Genomic DNA, 23,047 nt, shown 5'->3' on the forward strand with positions numbered 1-23,047 from the left:
CCACGAACGGCTACATGCCAACATAAATTACAAGAAAAACTTCTCGAACTCGTAGAAATGCTAGGTCGGCTGCGATCTGACCGAAATTTCGGTGCCGATTTTAACAAGAGTAAAAGTATCGAAATACTTCAGCTACCGAACATAATCCGCATTAGTACAATAAACAAATACGAATACAATCGTAATATCGCATTGTCGCAATCGTACTATCGCATTGTCGCCATCGTACAATCACTTTGTCGCCATTGTACTATCGCACTTTCGAGGCGAATACCAATCCCTAAATATTACTTACTGCAGTCTGAAATAGTGTCAAAACGAAGGATTAGAGTTGTTATTTGTATGAAGCTAATTTTATCGTGCCTGAGTAAGTTATTATTCGGTTTCTCTGGCGCGTATTGAATCTTGTATTGAATAATTAAAAAAATATCTACTGCTTTTAAATTTAAATGAAAATCTGATGAAAATAAGTATAATGTAAACTTATGCGTAAGTGGGCAAAGTGTGAGGTTCGCATCATTCAATATATTTTAACCACCAATGATTTTTTAGCATCGTTTAAAGGCGGTTACCAAAGTTTATTCATATTCATGATTTATCTCGGATTGTATGTATTGTTTTGTATTGTATGGGCCATACGGCACTTACTTGAAGTACAATATAAGCATAAGGAAGAATCAATCTATTTACTAAATCGTTCTGAAGTTTCTATCATTATATTTTCCTGTATTACTGTATTTCTAGCAAATATATTCACATACATTAAAATATGAACAAAATGTACTGGCGATTTTTGATAAACTCAAATGTGTGAAGCAAATGTTTAAAATAAAATTTAGGAAATATCTGAATTCTGTGGTGCAGATACTGCGTCTTAACATCAGGACCTTTATAAAACACACTATCAATGTTAAAATCTCAAGTGACTTGAAGATTAACTTTTATGTGAATGTAAGTAATGATCTGATTTTTGAACGGTTGGTCACATACATTCATATTTCGATACACATATTAAATAATGTATGGTTAGACTGTTTATGCGTTTTTATAATTTGAAGACACATTCCTGAATCGCTTTGAAATCAATCGAATCATCGATGCAGTGTTTAAACAAATCCTTGGCAATGGGTACAATGGCGCTACATTGATCAATAACCATGTTTTCTGCAGGTGATCTTTAATCCAAACTAAATTCTATTGATAACGATACTTTATTTCTGAGCTCATCTGTTTCTCATAGATTTTACCTAAATTGAATTTGTTACATGTTGCATGATGGTAAATGATGACACAAACACTAAATGTTATTGTTTAAATAATTCACGTTATGAATGTAAACCAATAATAGACAAACACAATCAAGTCTAGTCTCTGTCTCAATTCATATACTTATTGTATAGAACAACAATGTACCGATTGTTTCCTGTAAATGGAGACAAAGCTGTGTCCATCAATTGTATTTCATACTGATATCGGACACCACTCGATCAAATAAATGAAACGAGGATTGTAAACATGATGTCGGATAAATTAACGTTTCACGGTGATATTGATCAAAAACATCTGTAGCTTACATTCAGTAAAACCATACCGATCCTGGTCATGGCTTTTGTCCAATGCGTGTGTGTTTATCGTGTTTCCTTTGATCAATTAACCAGAACCAGCCATTACGGGGAAACTATGAACTTTATTTCAATTGATTACTGACTTGAGCATTCGGACAAAGGCTTTATGGAGAAATGATTAACAATGCATCTGCATCATAACAAGCTTTAAACTAAACAATATTTTGAAATCCACTGCCTGACATGATGCTTTTTCTACATGATGGAAAGTGAACATTTTTTTGTAAATAAAAGCACATACTTAACTGATATTGGAGAAGATATGGTCATAAGGAGAGCAGAATGAACGACATGAAGGGCTAAACATATTTTTAATAGCAGGCCGTATAAAGCGAATGTTTAATGGGTAAGTCGTGGGTTTGTGTATTATGTAAGAAGCAAAAAGTACAAGTTATTTTTAAACAAGTCTTTTTGCATACATTTTTAGTAAACTGTTTTACTGTTCTTAGAAGTGAAATAATATGCTTAATCGGTTGAAAATTAAGTGTCTGAATGTGTTTACAAGTGCTCGGTTTTAATTTCATTGCAGAACGAATATCCAGATTTCAATGACGTCAGTAAAGAAGACCGTAACTAATAATAGTTATCGCCGGCGCGAATGATTTACAATTAATTAGTTTCTAACATTAAAACATAAAAAAAAACATTTAAAAGATTGCCGAAAATCAAACCACAATGTATCAAACGGATGCCAAACAGATTGTCGGAATATCTCTACTAGTGGCGGCGATGATACTGCAGATCGTGTGCATCTTACTGACAAGAATCTTGATTAAATTGGAATATGGTGGATACATGGCAGTAATGCGAACTTGGTTATTCCTTTCTTCGACGATGGAGCATGTGTTTTATATCATTTTTCACGTCAACTACACGTATATAAAGTCAGGAGATGAACAGCCGGACACATGTATTTTAATGCGATTTTTGATGTCGTTTTGTTCAACCTTCACAACAATGTGGATTTTAACCATAGCGGCATTCTATTTAGTTATGCCCATCAAACCGGAGAAGTGTTTATCCTCAATTGTGAGATTTCTAACGCATTGTGTAGCTCTGACTTGGACGTTTGTCAGCTGCCTGTTATATCTAGTCATTGCATTTCGCTTAAAAGCTGATAACGCATTGGAGTACATACATTCTTGCTGGAATGATATATCGAACACATTACACTTTTACAATTGCTATGGGAATGAAATCATACCTTTCTTAGTCACGGCTTTCATCCTCGTCAATGCGAGATTTCGAATCTCTACTCACAAACGAACCATGTCTTCTAGAATGCCAGAGTACCACGTTAACGTTACTCAACTACGACGAACAATTAACCGTTATATCGTCCTTATTGTGTTCCTATTTATATACTACATTGGACTCTACATTCGGTTTGTGTTTGACAAACGTGGATCAGATCTTGTAATGATGGCAATGCAGTGCGGACGAAGTGTAGCTATTGCCGTGACAGTTTGTTTGCTTGACAAGGACGTTCTTGCTCTTATCTTTAGGCGACCATTCTCTACGCCCATGTTATTGTTGCACCCTAATGAGATCGGTTTGCAAAGCCTATCGACAGAACTAACTTTGGTAGAATGTACGTAAAACTATGTTAAATATGATTCCCAGCAAGCTTTGTAATGAATAAATGAAATGTGTATACATCATATAGCCATTTATTAAGAAACCAATGCCATTAGACTTAGAACAAATAAAGGTTATCGCAATTACTTTCAGTTTTTGGATTCTCTTTATTATGGACACTCTTTCTGCTATTCGAGATTTTCGTAATTAAGAAGTTGTCTCCCATTCGGGAAGGTATCACGAGTATCCCGAGTAAAAAGCGGTCCGTCTAAAATGCGTATATGACTCATATCGAAAAGTTCGGTTATGGACGAATACAAGCAATATCGACACTTTTTCTGCAATGTTCATTTCAATGTTCAATGAATAATACACAATATTTATAAAATATGTAATGTAAAATATCTTATATTTGTTTGTTACTATATATTATAGTTTATTGGTACGCAAAAATATGCACGTTATTGTATTTATTCAAATGAACAAAGGATATCGTAGTGCTACATTTAAATGTTTCAAGAATGATTATAACCATTATGTTAGCGCTGTTATTGAAAAGCAATGCATGTCCCGCTTTTTTTTTAAAGATTTTTCCTTAATATTTCAACAGTTCAAATCCCGAAAAGTTCAAATACGAAGCCTATATGTTTAAGATTAATATTACAGCTGTTACATTCACCTATTAAACATAATATTAACGAAAAATATAATATTTTATCGGGGCATGCATTGCTTTTCAATAACAGTGCAACTATAATGGTTATATGAACATGATGTGGACAATTTTGATTATGACTACAAAACATGCTTCCTGTCTGGTACTTACGAATGGAAATGTAGGGCAGAGGTGACAGAGATATTTTCCGGAAGTGGCTGTCTTAATATACACTGCTTTCTTTCATGTTTTTTTACTCTTTCGCGCTGAGAAAAATTTTCAGTAGAAATTTTGTTTCGGTCAACAGAGTTTGGACCGATTCCGTCTCGAAAGTGGTCGGAACAGACTTGAGTATACGCGTTGGAAACCAAGTTTTCCGGCTAATTGCCTTCATCCAAGCTTTTCTTGTAATGAGTCTTTAGGCAATTTATGTAATGTTACTTTTGTTGGAAATGTACCTATTATACCGCTACAATTAAGGCATTTGACGATTGACCAGTAGTATTTCCCCATTGTTTTCCTTAACACCGGAAGTAGTTATACCTACCCGCACGAACGACAACTCTGTCAAGACGGAATTACGAAAATCGGGACATATTGTATAAGAGTTTAACTAAAGATTTTCGGTAGGATAATGACGTCATTTCGTCAAAAAAATGTCGTCATTTCACAGTAAAAGTGAAAATTATCGATATTTTTCACTGTTTATTTTCACTGTTTGAAACATTGAAATTATCAGTTTCCATTCACTTATATTTCTCAATAAACCACCGGAAAGCATATAATAAATAGTAACAATCAAATATAAGATATTTTTACCTTGCATACAGTTATTATAGCACTACAGATATAGATCCTTTATTGGATAAACCACATTCGTCGATTTTATCATGCCTCGCGCATTTAAAATCATCATTTATTTTCAAATGAAAAATGACACTTGAAACAGTGACATTTCAGACAATATTTACTGCATTCATAACATTCAGTATATAAACATTTTTATATCAAATAAAAATATAACCAGGGAAAAGTTACATCATTAATTACTTGTGGTCTGGCGATAATCGGCCCAAAAATATTTTAATATTTTCTAAAGCATATTGTACATCTAAATACTAAAGTTTTGAGACGACATCAAGAATAATAATACATTCAGTATATTATATAAACATTATGTAAACTTATACAACAAAACATATGTGGTGTCGGCATGGTTATATTGTTTGTGGTGTGTAGCCCTAAAACAATCATCTGGCACTTCGTCATGTTCGCGGATATGAATTAAGAGTTGGAAAAATGATAATGTCTATTAAATTGTTATAATTTGAAACAATACTAACATATTTAACCCATATTGTGTTTTTTTATTACACATTGCAGACAAAGTGTCGATATTGCCTGTATTCGTCCATATCCGCACTTTTCGGTCGATCCGCGGATATGAGTCATATTCGCATGTTAGACGGACCGCGTTTTACACGAGATACTCGTGATACCTTCCCGAATGGGAGACAACTTCTTAATTACGAAAAGACCTAATATATGCAGACTAGATATTGTGGGTATTATTGTTAGTTGGACATCCATATTTAATCCCAAATTAATGACCCTAACTTTGTGGGCATCTATGACACTCGAATCAAAATTTAAAACCTGTTTGCGTTTAAATCCGGTAACAAATGAAGCATACGTTTTTCATCGGGATAATTGCTATACATTCAGCGAACCGTTACACAAACATAACTCGGTTTAAAGCCATTAACAATCGATATTTATTACACCAGGATCCGATGGTATAAACGCTTGTTAAAGTTACCGCTCGATAACTTTTCAACCTTGGGAAATTTGAGGTGTTTAAGGTTGAGGGACCCTAGTCGATCGGGATACCCGTGGTGTTATACGAGCAACCCAAATGTCCGCTGGCAGACAAGTAACCTATTCAGTTGCTTCGGAAAGGGCAGTACGTCTTTTTCTGATGTTTGTGTTTAGTGTTGAGCGAAATGTATATATTTGCCATATATTATACGAAGGTGATTATATTATCCGATTGCACTCAATTACCTTTAAAACTGAATATAAATGCTTGTGCCCCCCGTTCACACAGAGCTGCGACTTTACGACGATCATCCCGATCAAGCCACGATATAAAAAAGGGTTTGACCGGGGCGGATCGATGCTGAACTGAGTCTAAATCGAGCAATTTAGCAAAATATGGTCTTTATTTCGACCGTACTGCGATGCCCCTATATATATATATATATATATATATATATATATATATATATATATATATATATATATATATATATATATATATATATATATATATATATATATATATATATATATTTATTTATATATATATATATTTATATATATATATATATATATATATATATATATATATTTATTTATTTATTTATATTCATCGAATATTGTTGGCCACGATCCCGCTACGTTTGTTTTGAGCATGTTCAAAATATGCGTGGCGAGAGCGATCATACTGCGCTAAGACTCCACTACGTGTCTCATGCGATTTGTCACGATCGGCCACGTTTATGGTCACGCTTTGATCGTAGTAGAAGCGGCGTCTATGTGTGAACGGGGGTAACTTTAAGTACAAACAAAATATCGCAATATTCTGATTTGACAAAATCGGTAAGCATGATACAGTAAACTTTAAAAGTATGTTTGCGTATTGCACAGGCTAATCTGGGACGACACTTTACGCACATGCATTATGCCCAGTTTTCTCAGAACAAGCTCAAATTATGCACAACGTTTGATTTTATGACGTTAACCCATGTGCCTATAGTTTTTGTCTAAGTGTTGTCAAACAAGTGCCCTTTACCCCATGTTTATCTCTCTGTGCTATTAGCAGCCACAATGTTGCAAAAATATACTTTTTAAAGGCAACAACGCTGCTTAAAAACGTAGTATTGTCCTTAACCCATTTATGCCTAGTGGACTCTTACATCCTTCTATATTGGATAAATTTATCTCCAAAATTAGGGATGTCTTGTATATTTATTTCTATATTAAGAATATTTTACATAAATACCTTTAAGCAAACAGCGCAGACCCATATGAGACGCCGCATCATGCGGGATCTCATCTGGGTCTACGCTGTTTGCAAAAGCCTTTATTCTAGACGCTAGGCTTAAATGGGTTAATTAATACATAGCTACGATTAAGTTGTAAACTATAAATAATGCATGTGTCCCTTGAATAAATACAATTGTGTAGTGTTGCGGGTTAAATCTTTAACTCTATGTATACCATTGAAATGCTTACAACATATTAGTATAATTTCTGTGTTGTTTCCCCTTAAATCTACAATTATGAGATACATTTGTCTAAAGTATTGGAGTACGTTTTGATTGGTAAACTGAACAATCAAATTGTTATTTGAACATGCACTGTCCACAAGTACAATAGCGTAGGAACGCTGGTGTAGGTCTACACCCACGTGCATTAAAGGGTTTTGAAATACGCTCAATTATCGGAAAGTTGTGGTACCAGATACATGCGTTTGTACTATATTTTTTTATTTACCCTTACCCAGTGCAATCAAAATTTAAAAATAAATTTGTTAATTATAAACTTAGATTGTATATACATGTACATTTACATTCAACAACGATTTTATTAATTTAACACAAGTGTGTAGATTACTCTTACATTAACAGTGTTGACTATTCATGTGTAAGATGAACTTACGAAATATTGTTTTCTACTGTGTTTTTATTATTTACCATATTACATTTTAATTTGTGTGCAATAGAATTATAAAATATTAAAAAGGAACATTTCTGAAAAATTGCATTATTTATGTTTTACGTTATATTTGCTTCTGATGTTGATCACAACATGTATAAATGAATGATGATAATAATTATTTTATTTAAAACTAAGTGCAATCTGTTTAGTTACGTGTTCACGTTACTATGTGCAATCCATTGGTTTTATTCTTCTACTTTGTGTAGACAACATCTGTATTTTTTTTATTTCTTTTTATATTACCGTTTACGTGTACCAGATGAAAATATTGTATTATATGCTGTGTGAGTGGGCAAATGAATGTGTGAATATAGACGCATTTTTTCGTACACGTGTTCTTAGTTTTTACTTCACATTACATCTCGTAAGACGCGTTCTCGTTTATCGCTCATAACGTGCTTGCATCATGGTTTGAAAAATCAACAACAACAACAACAACAAAACAACACATTAAAATGTTAATTCAAACCACTTAGTGTTTCGAATGAAACCCTTCAAAAGCATAAGAGTCGTTGTGAACCATCAAAAACAAGTTTGGCATAGTCGTAGTGAGCAACTTTATATCAAACTTGGGGCTTGCTCTACTGTAACGCGCATGCCGTACATTTAAATACATTTTTAATATTCGTTGTTTTGTCGTGAGAACTATTTTAATCATGAAGAAAATACATAAGTGCGACTATTACAAGGTCTAAAAGCAGTTTGCTGTCGTAATCTGTAAGTTTTACGACTAGTGGTAATGTTTTTTTTTTCACAATTTGATTATCGGTAGAAATTATTATGGAAAACAATGACGTTTACGAGACAAAACTGTTGGATGCAGATAAATGTTTGATGTCATTTCAGAGAAACAGATTAAAAAAACAACAAATATGATGATTGTTTAAAACAAACACAACCAATTATTAAGAGACCTATACTCATACACATGTTCAAAATTTAATGCTACAAACGATAGAGCAACAATGTCCGAGGCAGGGTGTCTAAAGTCACTTTTCCGCCAGCTATCCGCGACAATAAACCCGGGACTGTGATCATTAAAATCAATTTTTCAAGCTGGGTCGGTGTTTTTGTTTATTTTATGTTAACCACAGCTATACGAATACACAATTATACGTCAATTGAATATCAAGCTATTACAATTTACGAGCATTTTACACCGCACCTAAAAGAGTGTGACGGGTTCCTCGTCGTTAAAAGTCCTGCTCCGTCCATCTGTCCATTCTGTCGCCATGCCTAAATACAACAAACAAGGGAATAGCTCCGCCGATATAAATCACAATAACATGGGCACTATCTGATGATTTCCCCGCCTGAGATGTCCGGGCAATACGTTGATACGGTGCATTATTGAGATGTGAACGCCTCGTGAGTATGGTGTTCTGGTCTGCTCTACGGTATATGGCTCCGAAGCGTCTAAGGATATTTCGGCTATAATGATTAAGTTTAGAAATGCTGCGTCCTCACTTGATCACATTTTTAATTTACTTGATCAAATGAATACCTGGGCACCAGTAATAAAAGAAGTCTTATAAGGTTTGAGCACACGCAAAACTGCAACGATTGGTTAACTCACATAATCATCGCTGTACAGTACAAGCTTTTAAGATTGCAACAGCAGTCAGCTAAGACAAGATTTGTACCAGAGCATATACAAGCCTACAACAACTTTTAACTCGTAGAACCACTTCTGTATAACACACCTAACTATGTCACACCAGTAAGCCTGTAGAACCACTTCTGTAGAACACACCTAAGTATGTAACAACAGTAAGCTTGTAGGACCACTTCTGTATATCACACCTTACTATGTCACATCACAATTACAATCTGATGATGTTAAATATATTAAAATTGTTTATAATATGCTAGTACATGATCTCGTTATGTATCCCGAAAACAATTCTTGGGTAAAATCTGTTAAACATCTATTAAATACACTAGGTTTTGGTGATGCATGGTTTTTTCAGGGAGTTGGAGACGTTAATTGTATTATATCCATTGTTAAACAACGCATATCTGATATATACGTTCAGAATTGGATAACCGAGTTACAACAAACGACAAGGGGTAAAAATTATTGCATTTACGGAATTTTAGATTTCAGCCTTATCTCAATGTTGTAAATATTTCTAAATTAAGATTCGAATTTACGCGTTTACGAGTATCTGCTCACAGACTTGAAGTCGAAGCAGGGCGATGGCACAAGCCTGAAAAGACACCGTATGAAAACAGAAAATGTAAACACTGTAACGTTCTCGAAGATGAGTTCCATTTCTTACTCGAATGTCCAGTTTTTAATAGTCTTAGAAAACAATATATACGTAGATATTATTGGAATCGCACAAATATGATAAAATTTATCGAACTTTTACAAACTGACAACGCTAAAACAATTAAAAATCTTGCAACATTTATTTTTAACGCAGCTAAATTGAGAACTGAATTATTATATCAATAGCCTCTCTCCACATATTACTGTCTATGTGTTGTCAATCAATAAAAATTATATGTTTTCACATTGCCAATTCTTTCGTTACAAATTGTTAACTTATATTGCCTAAAATAGTATATATATATATAAATATATATATATATATATATATATATATATATATATATATATATATATATATATATATATATATATATATTATATATATATATATATATACCTGTATGTCATTGACCACGGTTTACTACATTGTGTATTATATGTTTGTGTACTCATGGGCTTAAAGCCTAATGTATTCTGAAATAAAACCCATCAGTTAGCCTGTAGAACCACTTCTGTAGAACACACCTAAGTATGTAACAACAGTTAAGCTTGTAGGACCACTTCTGTAGAACACACCTAAGTATGTAACAACAGAAAGCTTGTAGAACCACTTCTGTAGAACACAACTCAGTATGTAACAACAGTTAGCTTGTAGGACCACTTCTGTAGAACACACTTAATTATGTAACAACAGTTAGCTTGTAGGAACACTTCTGTAGAACACACCTAAGTATGTAATAACAGTAAGCTTGTAGAACCGCTTCTGTATAACACACCTAACTATGTCACATCAGTAAGCCTGTAGAACCACTTCTGTAGAACACACATAAGTATGTAACAACAGTTAGCTTGAAGAACCACTTCTGTAGAACACACCTAAGTATGTAACAACAGTAAGCTTGTAGAACCACTTCTGTAGAACGCACCTAAGTAGGTAACAACAGTAAGCTTGGAGAACCACTTCTGTAGAACACACCTAAGTATGTAACAACAGTAAGCTTGTAGGACCACTTCTGTGGAACACACCTAAGGATGTCACATCGGTTAGCTTGTTGGACCACTTCTGTAGAACACACATAAGAATGTAACAACAGTTAGCTTGTAGGACCACTTCTGTGGAACACACCTAAGTATGTAACAACAGTTAGCTTGTAGAACCACTTCTGTGGAACACACCTAAGTATGTCACATCAGTTAGCTTTTAGGACCACTTCTGTAGAACACACCTAAGCATGTAACAACCGTTAGTTTGTAGAACCACTTTTGTGGAACACACCTAAGTATGTAACAACAGTAAGCTGGTAGAACCACTTATGTAGAACATACCTAAGTATGTAACAACCGTTAGCTTGTAGGACCACTTCTGTAGAACACACCTAAGTATGTAACAACAGTTAGCTTGTAGGACCTCTTCTGTAGAACACACCTAAGTATGTAACAACAGTAAGCTTGTAGGGCCACTTCTGTGGAACACACCTAAGTATGTCACATCAGTAAGCCTGTAGAACCACTTCTGTAGAACACACATAAGTATGTAACAACAGTTAGCTTGAAGAACCACTTCTGTAGAACACACCTAAGTATGTAACAACAGTAAGCTTGTAGAACCACTTCTGTAGAACGCACCTAAGTAGGTAACAACAGTAAGCTTGTAGAACCACTTCTGTAGAACACACCTAAGTATGTAACAACAGTTAGCTTGTAGAACCACGTCTGTAGAACACACCTAAGTATGTAACAACAGTAAGCTTGTAGGACCACTTCTGTGGAACACACCTAAGGATGTCACATCGGTTAGCTTGTTGGACCACTTCTGTAGAACACACATAAGAATGTAACAACAGTTAGCTTGTAGGACCACTTCTGTGGAACACACCTAAGTATGTAACAACAGTTAGCTTGTAGAACCACTTCTGTGGAACACACCTAAGTATGTCACATCAGTTAGCTTTTAGGACCACTTCTGTAGAACACACCTAAGTATGTAACAACCGTTAGTTTGTAGAACCACTTTTGTGGAACACACCTAAGTATGTAACAACAGTAAGCTGGTAGAACCACTTATGTAGAACATACCTAAGTATGTAACAACCGTTAGCTTGTAGGACCACTTCTGTAGAACACACCTAAGTATGTAACAACAGTTAGCTTGTAGGACCTCTTCTGTAGAACACACCTAAGTATGTAACAACAGTAAGCTTGTAGGGCCACTTCTGTGGAACACACCTAAGTATGTCACATCAGTTAGCCTGTAAAACCACTTCTGTAGAACACACCGAAGTATGTAACATCAGTTAGCTTAGATCAACATTTCAGTTGTGCAGAAATAAGTCTAACCACTCAACACAAGTTAGCATACTTTATTGTCGTAGAGCAAAAGAAAGTCTTCAACATCAGGTATTTAGAAAACTATAATACTGTAGCGCACGAGCAGACCTGCAGCAACAGCTAGCTTACATGCTTTGAAGAGCACAAACACACACACTAGTATAGATTACACGTAATCATCCTATACAAATAACCGTAGCCGACCATTGATGGGGAGAACAATTAATCATGAAACATCAGTTTGATTAGAGATCCATTCCTTTTTAGCACAACCAAACCTGCAACATAAGCTAGCTTAGAGATCCGTGTCTACATAACATAAGTACGTCTGCAACATCAGTTAGCTTACAGAAACAATGATGTTGAGCACAAGTAATCCTTCGACGTCAGTCAGCTTAGAGAACAGTTGATTTAGTGCACAAGTAAACCTTGCATTACAAGTTAGGTTAGAGAAGCATTACCGCATAACACAGGTAAGTCCGCAACACATTTAACGCTTAAGAGCGCTCTGTAGACCACATGTAAACCTTCAACACCACAAAGCCCAGAAAACAATTGTTAGAAAGTACAATTTAAGCAAGCCCACACCATCAGCTTGTAAAACAATTACTAAAGAGTACAAATACGTTCGCAACATCAGTTAGCATAGAGAAAAAGTTCCGTAAAGCACAAATAAGCATGCAGTGCCACTTAGTGAACACTAAAGCGCAAATAATCACAATTCGAACAAGTTTTATTAGTTGGATGAAAACTGTACCTGTTTGATTAAACTTTCTTTTTATTAAGGTTATAGGTACCGTTAGTGCTCGTGTATTGCAGCTTTAGCAGCGGAAAGGTCATGCCAACTTCGAAATAATAACTCTTCTTTCAGTATTTTAATGTGGTATATTCATCCTTATTTGAACACCTACGTGCAATCCAAGTTGACTGATGCTCTAGACCTAGTCTGCTCTTTTTGGAATACCAAATATATGCATAAAGTAAACGTAAGTGTGATTGATAAACATGTTCATGGCCTTTTTTATTCCAGTTTATTCTTCTATTTTCTTATATTAATTTCGTGAACTTGCGTAAGATACGTTCTAATGTATTGTCTAGACATGCATGCGATGTAGCCCGAGCTTGTACTGGTGTTATAATCAAACAAGTTCTTTCGGATTTCAGAACAATTCAAATGGCAGTTTTGACACACCATAGGCCGTCTGCGCAAATGTTTGACAATGTACCCAAAGTTGTAAACATAAGTTTCAATTAGTGTCGGGCAATATTTGCGATATTGCCGGCTATTTAATCTTCGCCGATCACCGCCAACGTGTTGAGCCTTCCCATGGGATCGCGCAGAAACTCGTCAAGGAAACAGGTCCGATATCCACCTCGTGCTCGTAAACAACGGCCCGCCAACTGTCGCAGAGTATCCGTACTTTAGACGAGGGTGCAATTCGAATATTGAATGAGGAATTTGTGAAATAGGGGTGTTCTTCTTTTTAAAAAGCTTGCGTTGTTAAGTGAATTTATAAATAATTAAATAAAATGTTAAATGTTTTTTAAATAAATGTATACACTTATACTTATTTTGCTCTGGGTATCAGTTACATGTTGGAATTGTTTAAGAATATCCACTTAATTGGATGCAGTAAGTTTGAAAGAAAAATATATCACATAACGCTTGAATCACGGCGAAGCATATATTTTGATTTGCAAGTTGTTCTTTGTTGCCACATAAATGATTTCATGAGTTCAGGGGACACATTTAAGAGACCAAACGAACAATCTTTCTTCAATAAAATTAAAAAGATAAAACACCGTTGTTTAGACATTTATCTTGCAAAAGCGGACACACGGTACTCGAGTACAGGTAAAAATCAGAAGGTATAAGCAACAACTTGAGCTTACATGGTGTTAGTCCCGTGACATACATCTGTACTTTACTTATTTCGGTTCTTTTCGGTTATCACAAACGGAAAGTTAGCATATGCCCTGATGCATATAAGACAGCTAATTGCTTGGAATGGCACCGATTGCCTCCATCCATAGCACCCGGGGAATCTGGTTGGATTAAAGATGTTGATATAGGACTCGTTCTAAGAAAATTGGGCTTAGTGCAGGTGCGTACAGTGTCATCCCAGATTAGCCTGGGCGGTCCGCACATGCTTATGTGGGACGACATTTTCCGCTTATATGGATTTTTTCTTTTACAGGAAATCTCTTCTTAACAAAAGTCCAGTTATTGCGGAGTGTCGTCCCAGATCTGGACGACACTTAACACACATCCCTCGCGTTCGACACTCAACGTCGTTGTTCGTTGTCACGCACATATACGGACGTTCTTATGAACTTTGAAAATTCAATATTGCATAGACGTGTATATTCTCAATAGCTTCACAACAAATAATCAACTTGACTCACTAGGACGAATATATTTACGCAAACCCGCCAAACATGTGTTGACTTCACTGTTACACGTGTAGAACTAAATCTAATGCACTATTCTTGCCAAGTAGTGTATATTTTGCAGCGACATTTTGAAACCATGTTTTGCCTACCAAAGTTAGGCAGTAAATAACGCGCGTGCAGATGACGCGTTTGGATTTCCCAGAAGGGTCGTCTGGTAGGCGCGTGCCGAGCGCGTGATATCTGGCGCATCAATTTGGAAGTAAGTGTTGAATAATATTGTCTCGCGCATGATACTAATGCGGTTAATAAATGCTTTATGAAGTCGATGATTTTCGTACAACACCAATATCTCTTAAATGATGCAGTTGTTAATCACAAATTAGTGTAGAATTAGTGCTTCCGATATGTCAAACGATCCAATATTACAAAAGAAAAGATTCGGCAAATCAAACACATATTGACTGTGCACGTAGATCTATTACCAAATCTTGATTGAATGATATAAGAAATAAGAAAATACTGGGGAAAAATAACAACGGCGAACAATTAAGTGAAGCTAATCTTACGTAGTTGAACAGCGAGATATAATTTACATCGCAGGTTGGGCAATTACCAGTTATATTTATGTGAGCGTAAACACACGTGATTACAAAAACCCAGTTCGAAACACACAGCATGATAATTTGGTATCTCTGATCGCATTTCCTTTTTAAATTTATATCAACATTTTAAGATAATTTATAGCACATTTCATTGGTTAAACAATATATTTACTTGAAACGCTACGTTTTAATACAAATAACTGAACACCAATTTCTCAATTACATGTCAATTTATGTATAGTATTGAAAAGCAAAGAAATGACAAAATGCCGTGAACAAGATAACGGCAAGTGTCAATTTTTTAATCACAAAAAGTCCAGATGAAAACTTAAGCACGGTCAGCAGGATAAACCGTGTTTAATTCAGTATATAGAAATATAATTAAAATCACTTAAATTAAGGGCTATATCAACTCGATACACCAATATCCACCTGGAATGTGGAAATCCCTCAGAGAATTGTATAAAAGGTATTAAACAACGTCCTCAGAGAATTGTATATAACAGAGGGTGTAATCACGTGATATTCAAGATGGCGACGTTCATGCCAAGGCAGGTATTTTCAGCCGTTTTATACCCGTTATTACTTGTATTTATTGTTTAACTGCCGCTCACTTTCTAGCCATATCAGCAAGAAAGTTAAAAGCGTTTATTTCGTGTTGTTATTCGCTCTTTTTCACGACTTTACTCGCTGCGAAATTTCTGAGCGGGATGACCTCATTAAAGCTCCACTGAGAAAATTTGCGGGAAGTAAAGTCGAGATATAAAGCGAATTTTAATACGAAATAACCGCTAATCACATGTTTACTGGTATGGCTGGAAAGTGAGCCTCATTTTAAAATTAAACAAGAGTAATGAAGGGTATAAAATGGCGAAAAATAATTGTCCCGGCATGGGCGTCGCCAGCTTGTCTATTACGTGATTACCCTCTATGTATAAGTTATTCATAAACGTCCTAAAATAATTGTATATAAAGTATTCATACACATCCTCAGCAGTCACGTGTATCATAAGAGTGTATAATAATCACCATCATGTACCGGCACACTTATTGTATGTAACAAGTTTAATACATGTTACAAGTAGACTAAATTTTACAAGTAAATAAAAGACCAACAAGTAAATTCGTTGAATTGATATCCCCAGCCAATATGCTTCTGGACACAAAAGTGTTATATTTGACACTCAAAAAAGCATCTTTTCAAGATACAGATGGTGTACAATGCCATTTGGCGTGCATCATCCTAGTATCCCTATATATACTCATACCAAATTTCAATGAAATTCGTCAAAGCACTTCCAAGATATGGCTCCGGCCTGCCGGAAAGACGGACGGACGGACAACGCCAAAACAATATCCCTCCGCCGATGGCGGGGGATAAAAAGGCTACATGTACAATACATGCATGAAGTACATAACATGTAATACATGTAGCATAACAGTTATAATAAAAATAATTGTTACAAGAACAATACCTGTATCAAATACAATAATTTTTCAAGTTCAATAAATGTAACAAATGCAATTATTGTTACAAGCAGTGAAGCACAATTAAATTCAAAATGAAATTTTCCAAACGACCAATGGCAAGTTGTACAAACTGTAATGTATATGTTTTCATGATAGTTACTTCCCTTGTTTGAATCAAATGTTTATTTTATTTTGAATTTTTTAAATTGTTACTTTGCAAAAAATGGGTATTTTCCCATAAAGAACAAGTTCGTATCATTATAAGAAGTTGTCACATAATGCAAATTAGGTGAAAAGGATATTTCAAACAAAATCTTGAAACAATGTATTTATATTATGCAAGTTCAATTATGGTAAATTGCATATATTTCTTTTTTTGTTTTATTCCACTCAAATCCGTCTTTTTTACATTTGAGATTTACTGATGAAATGAAATAAAAAAACAAAAACAAACTGAAATTTAAATCTTATGATTGAGACACATGTATTAATTAAAATGTATGTCACAAGCATTTTAGACATATAAATATAACATAAAGATGAAAATTCTTTGGGTTACACATACAATAAGTAAATAATATTCAAATAAATAAAAGGCAAGTATGCAATGTGTGAATATATATTCAACAACGATGTTAACAAACCTAAAACAAAACAAAAATACAGAATGGTATTATTGTGTAACATACATAAAACATAAAAGTAACAAAACTTATCGAATATATGTTCAGAGATTAACAACTAATCATCACAATATTCAAAGATTGTTTAAATTAATACATGTATTCACCTTTATGTGCAACACTTAGTATATAAAAAGATGCAACATATTGACACTATTTATTGAGTAAATACTCAGCCACTTGATCTTCATTGCCTATCATAAAATGGAACAAAATGTTTGAATCTCAAAGTTAATTAATTTTCTACCATAAAGTTCCCCAGGTGTAATACTAAGTATCTGGGGTACGGAAAATATAATTATAAGTGGCCGGGTGCGTTTAAATTGATCTTTCCCTGGGTATATTGTATACATAAGAATAATCAGGTTACTTTCAGGTAGTACCTGAGCCGACAACAAAAAATTGCGCACAATTAAATGATATGTAAGCTAGAACACTTAGGCATCTTCATTCTCTCATCTTGGCAGCTCTTTGTTTAAATACCAATACAGTCCCACATATAAACCACCTATTAACAGTAGACCTGTGATAAGAACCATCACTGTGTCCTGGAAATAAAGAAGTGAACAAAACCTTACATTGACCGATTGGGGCCCGTTCTGGAAAAACTGGGTTAACCGTTTGCATGCTGGGTAATTTGTCTTCTGCTAAAATGTCGTCTGCTGAATGTCTAAAATTAACATTTTCTTCGATTTTTCAAAGAATACTATCACAATAACAAACAGTTTGGATCCTGATGAGTCGCCACGTTCTGTGGCGTCTCATCTTGATCCAAACTGTTTGCAAAGGCCTTTAAAATTCGGTTCCAGCGCTTAAAGGGTTAAAGGCATGTACATGAACGTAAAGAGTCATAGCAGAAATGCTTCTGTAGTCTGCACACACTAATCAGCGATGACACTTTCCACTTTTATGGAATTTTTGATTAAATAAGACTCTCCTATCAAAAATTTAGTTTAGGCGGCAAGTGGCATCCCTTATTAGCCTGTGAAACTGCACAGGCTAATCTGGGATTATACTGAAAGGACATGCAGTACATGATGCCTAGAAATAATTACCATCTAATGAACATATATTACTAAAACCTGCTTTTTTATTTAACAAAGTTCTAATTGTGAATAAATGGTAAGGAATGCTTTTTTAGAAGTGAATGTTGTAGGGAAATTGTTATTTTCCCACTGGATACCAGCACTTCAAACACACAAACCGCATTGGTTGTTCGTCTGGAACATCATTGCATGATGTTTATGATATTATTACAATATGACATAATAAATTATATAAAAGTGAAAATAATTTTCTATGTTGCCAGCTGAATGAATATGATTTTTTTTTACAATTTATGTGTATAAGTAAATGTATTTTAATATGATATCTGCAAATTGTATAACAATGCTTTTTCAGCTGAAACCCAGAGGGTCAATACATGTAGCTGGGAGTTGGATTAATGCAACCAGGATTACTAGTTCTTGTTTGACATGGAACTATAACTTTACATCCATATTGGTTCTTCATCAGATGCATGTAAATCATGCCTATCATAGCTCACAATGACACATGTTTACGGATAAATGTTCTCATTTAGATACACACAGATTGAAACAACAACAAGAAGAATAACAATAATTAAGCATACACCTGTAATTATTAATTATTTATTAAAATATCGATACCTTAACAGGTGATGAGGATTTCTTAAGATCAGCAGCAGCTTTTGCAGCTTTAAGTTTTCTCTTCTCCTTATTATAATCATGTTTTCCTGAAATATAATGAACATTAACATATTAAGAGAAGCTTGTTACTGTATAGTTCTTCAAAAATGGAAAAATTATTAAAAGTACACCAGCTACTTAAACATCATTAATGTTACAGTTTGAAACTGCAATAACAGTATATTAAACAAGAGATGTTCTTCAAAAATGGAAAAATTATTAAAAGTACACCAGCTACTTAAAAATCATTAATGTTACAGTTTGAAACTGCAATAAAAGTATATTAAACAAGAGATGTGTTTGTCAGAAACACAATGCCCCTACTGCGCACCTTTGACATAAAATTTCAATATATCATTTGGCAGGTTAAGAAAATATCTCCTTTTTAAAGCTTATTACTTCCCTTGGATTGCATTTTTTGACTTGTGACATTGCAGGATGACCTTGACCTTTCACCACTCAAAATGTGCAGCTCCATGGGATACACATACATGCCAAATATCAAGTTGATATCTTCAATATTGCAAAAGTTATGGCCAATGTTAAAGTTTTCGGACAGACTGATGGATGGACGGACGGACAGACAGTTCAAATGCTATATGCCACCCTACTGGGGGCATAAAAATAACTCAACACGATAACCTGCAAACTTTTGAACAGTCTATATTTCAACAAAAATTGTAAAAGGGCATTGTGTAAGCTTAAAAGCAACAAATGGAATTTTTTAATATATATATCCATATCATTCACTTCTTGTTGAAGACTCCACCAAAATTTAAACAGAGCTTGCCAGACACACTGTTACATTGGGTTGAAATCTGTTCAGACATCTAGTAAATTTATCAGGCAAGCATGTTAGTTATCTGTGAACTTGTTACATTTCTGACAGTGAGCATGACGGCACACAACTGTTTTAATTTCATATATGGCTAATGTCAGAGGAGTTTTCTGCTTGTGACACTTTTAATTCTCAACAGTAGCTAAATGGTTCATATGTGTAAATAATCATTATAATTTTGCATGCGCCTTCACGATAGTGTAGGTGGGCCTAAGGGGTACTTAGCCATGGTGGATATGGTGTCTGCCTAGCCATCGGGAGGTCATGGGTTCAGTCCATACAGTGGAAGCGTTCTTTAGATCTCCCCAAAGGACATAAAGTACCGGTTCTAGTCCCAGGAAATTGACTCAAGAGCGTTTCAAATAAGCCTTAGGTTTTTCAATGCGATCAAGCTAAAATAAATAGTTTTAACTTTAAGGGGGTACTAATTTTCTCATGAACATATTCAGAACATAATATGGGGATTCTGGTAAGTGTTGAAAAACAACAATACAAACTATTTTTCAGAAATCTTTCTGCATAATATAAAACACTGATACTACTTTAAAATATTTATATGTCTTCGATCTTACGGTCATGCTTATTCACTACCCTTTATTTGAAGCTTTTAAAAACACTTTACTATTCTTCATTATCCTGCAAAGCTGACAGTTGGGTTGAGTGTGTGTGTGTGTGGGGGGGGGGAATCCCTTTTATCAATGAGCTCAAGAGTTACATGTATGGTACCCATCATTGTTAGGCCTGATCTGGAGTCCTGCTCACCTATTTGTTTCCTATATGTATCCACAGGTGCTGAGTGCGTGTTATTTGCATCTTTTCTACCCATGGTTGCAATACCTGGGGATCTTCAAACAGAAAATAACAGATGGATATGATGGGTTTCAAGAGAAAATCCAAGCAAATTAACATCTTCATCAAACAGCTCTAGTCAGTTCTAGTATAAAAAATCTGATTGCTTAAGTTTCTTTACTGCTTTGATTTTGATTTTGAATTTATTATTATCACCTTTTTCTGCCAATCAGCTTTGTACTACATGTATTTGTACTAAAATGGACCAACAACTCATAAATTTCCTAAGGTCCTTGACCTAATTACTTTTACAATTATTTAGACAAAGCCGGGATGGTAAGAACCTGTTAAAGGGGTCTTTTCACGTTTTGGTAAATTGACAAAATTAAAAAAAAACTGTTTCAGATTCGTAATGTTCGTTGCAGTTATGATATTTGTGAGGAAACAGTAATACGTAAGATTAACCATGCTCTCAAATATGCAGTTATATGGATTTTTTGACAATTTAAAAACCTGAAAATTATAAAGTGTTGCAATGCAAAACGCTTGAATAAATTGGAGTTCTGTTGTTGTCCTTATATTTTTTATGCTACGAGGATTGCTTATATACACTTGGAGACTTTTCTAACGCATCACTTAATCATATCAATATAGGTCTCTTATTTTTGAACTGCTTGTGTTGAAATTTGGATCAAGAATAATTCAACACATATCTGATAATTCCTGAAGATTTTATTGAAATTGAAAAACATCAAAATATAAAACTTAACAAATTAAAAACGTCACTTCAAAAGTCAAATTCGCAAACTCGTACAACATTAAATAATAACAATGTGAAAAGTAAAACGCATAAACTTACACGTCTAAATAACTGACCGGCTTGCAACATGCCGATTGAGCCATTTCGCTCGAATATTTATGCAAGCCATATTGTTTTTCTTTAATTAATGTTATGTTTTTCTTGTGTAAACACTTACATAGAATTATGAAATTGAAATTAAATTGGAATAACATGTATTTCGCCTTTTACTACACTTGATTTTTCTAACGCAACACTTTTAAAACTGACATATCTCAGGAATGAGTAAATATTTTTTATTTAAAATTGCACATGTGATCATTTGACTACAATATGTGCAAGCTAACTTTACAGTCATTCATCCGTGACGATCGGACGCTTTAGCAAGTCCAAAAGGTAGCCTGTAAAGTGCAAAGTGCGCGATTGCGCTCCTAAATATTCATACGAGCTACAATTGTTTTGTAAATTTATTTTATGTTTTCCTTGTATAAGAACCCACCTTAAATAATAAAATTGAAATAAAACTATAATTAAATCGCGTTTTAACATTTCTATGTGCAAAAATATGGAACCACACCTACCCAACCAAGTCGCCCAATCGTCACGGATGAATGATTTTATCGTAAGCTTGCAAAGAATGTAGTCAAATGATCGTATGTAAAATTTTAAATCAATATCTTTACTCATAACTGAGATTTTCAAGTTTAAAAAGTGATGCGTTAGAAAAGTCCCCAAGTGAATAGCATAAGCGATAGACTTTTACTCCAGGGGTCAGTGGTTCAAGCCCAAATGAAATTACTTTTTTTCTTTAATTTTATTCTATTTTTAGTTTTACTGGGTTTTTTTTAGATCCAGTGTTTACATTTATCAATACAAAGCATGTAATCACAAACTTCAATGCATGCCAAAATATGTGAACACAGAAAAGGCCCCTTTAAAATGGGTGTATATTTAATGTTTTTTTTAAATTGATATGCGAAGACATCGCCGAAGTAAAGAAGCGCATTTGTATTATGAATATGAAGAACTACCTTAAAATTTAAGTTGATGAGTTGACAACAAATTGACTAAGTAATATGCATATATAGGTCCCTGAGCGAAATAAAAAGTCAGAACGTTAAATTGTTTACATTCAGAGTGCTTATTAGTTATCTTCCCTTGCCACATTTGAGATGCTTGTTAAAACATAATTTGTAATAACAGCAAAGTTAAGTAGCGTGGTGAAATGGCCGAACTGTCATGAGACCGTTTCAACAGTTTGGTACCTTAGCCGCGAATAACGCTGGGAACCAGAGTGCCTACCTAGATCTGTGAACAAGTGTAATTGAATTGTTACTGTTACTTTTATCTGTATGCATCCTTTCGAAGGCACCATGATCGATGGGATCTTCATCTACCTATGTGTATAGCCTAGGTAACATTGTAGTACTGTTATTTCACTATAAATGGCGCTTCGAACAGGGTGTGCGCGTGGGGTTAGGGTCTTCTGATCACAAAATGTGGTCAAGGATGTTGC

The 23,047-nt window shown here is 34.5% G+C and overlaps 1 protein-coding gene across 2 annotated transcripts; it reads right to left on the reverse strand.

Moving 5' to 3' along the window:
- Nucleotides 1-15,454: 15,454 nt before the first annotated feature.
- LOC127845850 (triple QxxK/R motif-containing protein-like) lies at nt 15,455-22,703 on the reverse strand. 2 transcript variants are annotated; one of them, XM_052377017.1, is made up of 5 exons: nt 22,662-22,703; nt 21,592-21,704; nt 20,706-20,788; nt 19,067-19,152; nt 15,455-17,944 (listed from the first exon to the last, which is right to left on the reverse strand). In XM_052377017.1, the coding sequence occupies exons 2-5, from the start codon at nt 21,633-21,635 to the stop codon at nt 17,852-17,854; spliced, it is 306 nt and encodes a 101-aa protein (XP_052232977.1). In that variant the 5' UTR covers nt 21,636-21,704; nt 22,662-22,703; the 3' UTR covers nt 15,455-17,851. The 2 variants fall into 2 exon arrangements, with proteins under 2 accessions (XP_052232977.1, XP_052232978.1); XM_052377018.1 differs by having other exon boundaries at nt 22,563-22,690.
- Between the last annotated feature and the right edge of the window lie 344 nt (nt 22,704-23,047).

The sequence above is a fragment of the Dreissena polymorpha genome, chromosome 9 (assembly GCF_020536995.1).
Source record: "Dreissena polymorpha isolate Duluth1 chromosome 9, UMN_Dpol_1.0, whole genome shotgun sequence".
NCBI classification, from domain to species: Eukaryota; Metazoa; Mollusca; class Bivalvia; order Myida; family Dreissenidae; genus Dreissena; species Dreissena polymorpha.

Excerpts from the sequence above, each read along its gene's own strand:
- LOC127845850 (XM_052377017.1), bottom strand. The coding sequence starts at position 21,635 with ATGGCTCAATCGGCATGTTGCAAGCCGGTCAGTTATTTAGACGT. Across the intron at positions 20,789-21,591 it reads CCGGTCAGTTATTTAGACGT|ATCCCCAGGTATTGCAACCA; the intron begins GTAAGTTTATGC and ends TTCTGTTTGAAG. Across the intron at positions 17,945-19,066 it reads AATCCTCATCACCTGTTAAG|GACACAGTGATGGTTCTTAT; the intron begins GTATCGATATTT and ends CTTTATTTCCAG.